General features: G+C 56.8%; 1 protein-coding gene across 1 annotated transcript in view; it reads right to left on the reverse strand.

The window, feature by feature from the left end:
• Positions 1-2,738: 2,738 nt before the first annotated feature.
• The window catches only part of LOC102469331 (rho GTPase-activating protein 27), a gene marked incomplete at its 5' end in the record, with an annotated part of 10,895 nt that continues 8,424 nt past the window's right edge, over positions 2,739-5,209 (reverse strand). The window contains 5 exon segments of the mRNA XM_014584819.2: positions 2,739-4,278; positions 4,383-4,488; positions 4,616-4,750; positions 4,835-4,912; positions 5,082-5,180. Of these exon segments, the coding sequence (XP_014440305.1) occupies positions 4,101-4,278; positions 4,383-4,488; positions 4,616-4,750; positions 4,835-4,912; positions 5,082-5,180 (596 nt within the window).

The following is a 5,209-nucleotide window of genomic DNA, read 5'->3' on the forward strand; positions in this document are numbered from 1 at the left end:
GGATTTAGGGAGTGCACACAGATGCAACTGGTTATGTTTTTCAAGCTGCCAGATCCTTGGGTCTGGCAGGTGGCGTGGTGGTTCAGGGTGTTGGACTCCCACGTGACTGACTGCAGTGCGAGTCCTAGACCTGGTGGCTTGTTTTCTCACTTTCCCTCCCTCCCTCTCTCTCTCTCTCTCTCTCTCTCTTTGTCCCTCTCTGGTCAAATTAAAACAAATAAATAAAGTTAAATAAAAATAATTCTTAAAAGAAAAAAAAAGGATCAAGTTGTCAGACCCAGGATTTGAACCTCAGTCAGTCATGTGGGATTTAGCTTCCTTTACACAGTGCTTAACCTCTGCACTTTGAGGCCAGGCCAGCCCAGCACAAATCTGTTGCTTAAACTACCTAGTCTATGGTATTTTGTTATGGCTGCCCGAACTAACAATATGTCCACCTAAAACGTTTACATGAAGGTTCACAGCAGTGTTATTATTATTTTTTTTGAGAGGTTTTTGCTATAGGGCGTGTGCACTCACCAGACAGACAGACAGAGACAGAAAGCAGGAAATCACCCCCCAGGGGGGATGGTCACACGGCAATCCCTTCTCTTCCATTCTCCTCTCGGGATCTTGGGCATGCACACACACGCGCCCGGCGTGAATTTTTTAAGCCACCAAGTCCGGGAGGCGAACCGTGGTCGACTACGTGGGAGTCCAGCGACATAGCCATTACGCTAACTGCTGGTTCCCACAGCAGTGTTATTCATAACAGCCAAAAGTGGAAACAACCCAAATGGCCATCAATTGATGAATGAATAAACAAAATGTGGCATAGCCATACAATGGACTATTACTTGGCAATGGAAAAGAATGAGGTGACCATACAGGCTGTGGCACAGAAGAGCTTGAAAACCTCCTGCCAGCCCACGGCCCGATGGGAAGAGATGAATGCAGGAGTGCGATTACACAGGGTGAGCTAAGTGTGATGATGGAGACATGCAAGAGAGAGCTGAGAGTGGGTGCAGGAGGCTGTGCCAGCTGAGGCTTAGAGGAAGAAAAATTAGCCAGGCAAAGAGAGGAAGGCGTGGGGCCCGTCAGCCCTAAGGCACCGAGACAAGAACCAGCCTGCAGGGTGCTGGGAGCGATCAGCTCAGTCATGGCTGATGTGCAGAGGTGGGAGATGTGCCGGGAGGGAACGCAGATGTGCTGTGGTTGGATGGCTGCTGGGTGGAGGATGCAGTGTGAGGAGAGCGAGCGAGCACGTTCAGAGGCTGCAACTGTGGTCATCCAGGGAGGGCGGGGCAGAGCTAGGAAATATTTAGGAGCCAGAAGATTGGGACTGAGTGGAGGGGCCATGAGAGGTTAGAGAGAAGGGCTGGAGTTTCATTGGGGGCGATTGCACCTGGGGTGTCTGGCAGCTATCCACGGGGAGGTATCTTGCAAACAGGTGGACACGTGCACTAGGAACTCGGGATAGGGTGGCGGGCTGGTGACAGAGATTTGGGTAACATGTGTGCAGGCTTAGCGACTGAGGCCCAGAGAGGAATGGATGGAGGGGAGAGAGCAGTGGGTCAAGGGCACAACCTGGAGGCTATCACCATTCACAGGGTAGGCAGAAGATGGGGCGCTGAGAAAGGGAGGGTGGAGCGATGGAGAGGACCCAAGCCACTGCAGGCAAAAGAACAGTGTCTGTCTCAAAGAGGACAAGGGGCAGTGCACAGACCCACTCACACAAAGGCTGGGCATGTCCATGGGCTTAGCAACCAGGTGGGCACGCGGCCTTTTAGAGAGTGGCTTCTGGGGCACACACTAGTCTGCAGGCTGAAGTTCCTCCTGGTGACAAAACATGACTCAGGGACTGCTCTGCCAGCTGCTATGTGATCTGCCCACTGAGGTCTTGGCAGGGCCAGGAGCCTGGGGTGGAGTGGGGAACTGACGCTTCTTATGTCCTCACCAAGGACCCTCTAGCTCCTCGTCCTGGTGATGCAGTGTCCCTACATAGCCCCATGCAGTGAGGCCTGTAAGGCCCGCCAGTTCTGTTTCTTGCAGCTCTCTAGCATTACCTTGTGCTCATGCCCACTGGCTTTCTGGGATCTCATCACGGTGGCCTTCTCCCCACAAACCCTCTTGCCCCAGAGCCTTTGCCCTGCTGTTCTCTCCTCTGGTCACTCTGCCCACATGACTCCTTCACAGCTCCACTTAAACAGAGCTTTGCAGACATATCTGGGGTCTCTGGTGACTGTGACAAGCCATCAGAGCCCCCCAGGCATCTTCCCAGCACTTGTACGAATGTGGCTAGCCAAGTCATCAGTTGCTTAACACCTGTCTGGTTCCATGCCAGGTGACAGGAGTCCCTGCTGTGGGTCCCCTGGTTCAACAGGCTCCCCATTCTGGACCTTACCAAGACAAGGCATCTAGGGGGACCCTTAAAGGCTAGACTTGTCCTTTTATACCACGTTCCTGATATATGAGGCCTTAGAACACCTTGCCCAAATGGCCCTAGACCCATTCCCTCAACGTTAGACAGTGTCACCAATGCGGTGGCAAGTGGTCACTGGAGGCAGGGTATGGGCAGTTTGCACTCATGGACTGGAGTGTCCTTGGGGCAGGACTGCTCTGAGGGTGGGAAGACCAGAGAGGTGGGCAGATGGTCAGAGCTAGCTCTTTGCATGCCAGTGTATTTGTGTACAGAACTTGGGTGTGGCTAAGAGGTCTCAATGACCCTCCAGGTCATTACTAAAGTACATGCATCAGCATAGGAGAATAGAACATATTTTATTTAATAGTTGTTAGCTTGCTTTATGACTTTTAAATATTTTGATGTATGATTTGAGGCCTTGCTGTTGTTGGGCTGGGCTTGGTCAGTCTTGCCCGCTAGACCATCAGCTCCACCAGGCGGTCAGCACGTGCGGCACCCCTGCACCAGCCCAGAGCCTGGGCCAGAGGGGACAATAAATATTGGCTGCAGGAAATAAATGGGATAACCCAAGAAAAATGCTGCACATGATGCAAATGTCCAGTATATCTCAGCTATTATTGTTCGAATGGGTGGGTGGGGCTGAGATCCATCAGTTGAGGTGGTTCGTGTATAACGAGGGCTAGGGAGGGGCTGCTGACCAGGGCTCATGCTTGCTTCTTTTCTTGCATGTATAGCCTCCCACCCCCATCCTGCAGGCCTTTTCCAGCTCTTAAGGCAAGGTGGGCACCAGGCAGGCATATTGACATTCAGGGTGCAGAGGGAGGCTGAGGGTCCTGCAGTGCTGTTTCCTCTCCCCCAGGAAACAGCTGGGGTGCATTCCCTCTGTGCCTTCAGGAGCACCCCCAGCTCAAGTCCTGTGCCTAGCCCATAGGTTTACGCTGGAGACGGGGAAGGGGGCAGCTCCAGGGGGAGGAGCCTTTGCTGGGGAGGCAGATTAACCACTGGACCCTGAGCAAGGCACTTTGCCTCTGCAAGCTCGGTCTTCTCACCTGTAAAATGGGACCGTTTGCGATGATGCCTGCCAAGTGGCAGGTGCAGGGTACTCTTTAGTGACTGTGAAGAACCCTTGCACAGAACACAGGTGGACCAGGGAGGGTAGAGGTGGAACTCCAAACAGGAAAACAAATGAAACCGACCACAGCGAGCCTGTGAGAGGGCCTGAGGAAAGCGGGTGTGGCTGCCCTGCTGGGCGGCATCATTCCTGATCTGGCGGTATGGAAACTGCCTGAAGCTGCTTCCTAACCGGCATAGGGCCGGGACCCATGGCGCCTCCGGGAAGGTCTCCGGCAGGTGAAGGCCTGAAGAAATCAGGAAGCTCCGCACCAAATTCCTCCTGAGTACCGGCGGTCCCAGAACACAAACCCTCACCCCAAACGCACACATTCTCGCACACGCCCAGCAGGCGGCGCTGCAACAAAGCACAGAATCTAATGAACTCCCCAAACAGGACGTGCCAGGGAAAAATCACATTTTGCAAACTGCCCACCAGAGGTCACCATACCCTCGGAACCGAAGGGTACAGAAGTTACACCGGCCTGCAGAGGCCCAGGGTCTGAGAGAGAAAGCCCAGCCGCATGGCCGCCAGCCGCCCTGCTAGTGTTCAGGGACCACGGTGAGCGGCCACGTCTCAGGTCCACGGTCAGTGTGGCGGGAAGATGTCTGAGCACTGCTGCAGGATGAGCTCCACCACTTGGTTCTGGAACACCATGGTCATGGGCATGCTGGTCTCCTCCGTCTCGGGCCGCAACAACGTGGGCCCGAACACTATGGCCACGCTCTGCACCGACATCCGGTTCTGCTCGCCGTGCTCGATTACCCTGTGGCGGGTGGGGTGGAGTCAGGGCCCAGAGCCGGGGGGTGGCGTGCGGGCTCCTGCCAGGCCCTGCCTCCCAGCACATCCCCGCGCTGCCCGCCAGCTCACCGGCACAGATGCTGGGAAAGCAGCCGCAGCGTGTCGTGGTTGGGAGCGGGCAGCGAGCGCACCAAGTCACGCACGCAGCGGCTGCGCTGGGCCTGATCCGTCAACTCTGGGGAAAGGAAGGGCCAGAGGGAGGGAGTCAGACCGGGTAGGGAGGGAGTCAGACCGGGGAGGGAGGGCAGGGAGACTCAGAGTCCCCTATCCCAAATCCGCCCCACTTCCTAGTGAGGACTCACTGATGGCCGCAATGAATTGTCGGAAGTGCGAGAAGGGGAAGAGGGGCTCAGGGAGCTCTCGAAAGAAAAGCTTCAGGGCTCCGGTGATAACGTGGACGTCCTCCCAGCGCCCGTCGTCCAGGTCCAGACGCTCATCTGCGGTGGGGGGAGAGCGCACCAAGGCAGTCAGCACCCCTTAGCGCCCTCGGGCCCTGGGGCAGGGACCCGGGCGAGCCTCACCGTGGTCCACCTTGTAGCGCAGCTTCTGGACGGTGGCCAGGTTTCCACTGATGCGGTACAGCCCGTCGGTGTCTAGCCCTGCGGCAGAAGGAGGCGTCGCGAGCCTGGGTCAGGTGGGTGGCGTGATGCCTACTCAGAGCCCCCTCCTTCCTCGTCCTCCTGGACCCTGCGCTCACCCGGGGTCTCCACCCCGCGGTCCTGCAAGGATGCCCTCCCGTGCCGAATGCCCGCCCACCGCCGGGCATACCCCGGGCCTCGACCGTGCGGATGCACTGCTGCACGAAGCGCGGCACCGGGCTCCTCTCGCGCTCGCACAGCGCGGCCAGCGCGCAGCCGAACACCTGGTCTGGGGGAGAGGCTCGTCAGCGCCGCCCG

This window comes from Tupaia chinensis, unplaced genomic scaffold, assembly GCF_000334495.1.
Source record: "Tupaia chinensis unplaced genomic scaffold, TupChi_1.0 Scaffold148004_1, whole genome shotgun sequence".
Lineage (NCBI taxonomy): Eukaryota > Metazoa > Chordata > Mammalia > Scandentia > Tupaiidae > Tupaia > Tupaia belangeri.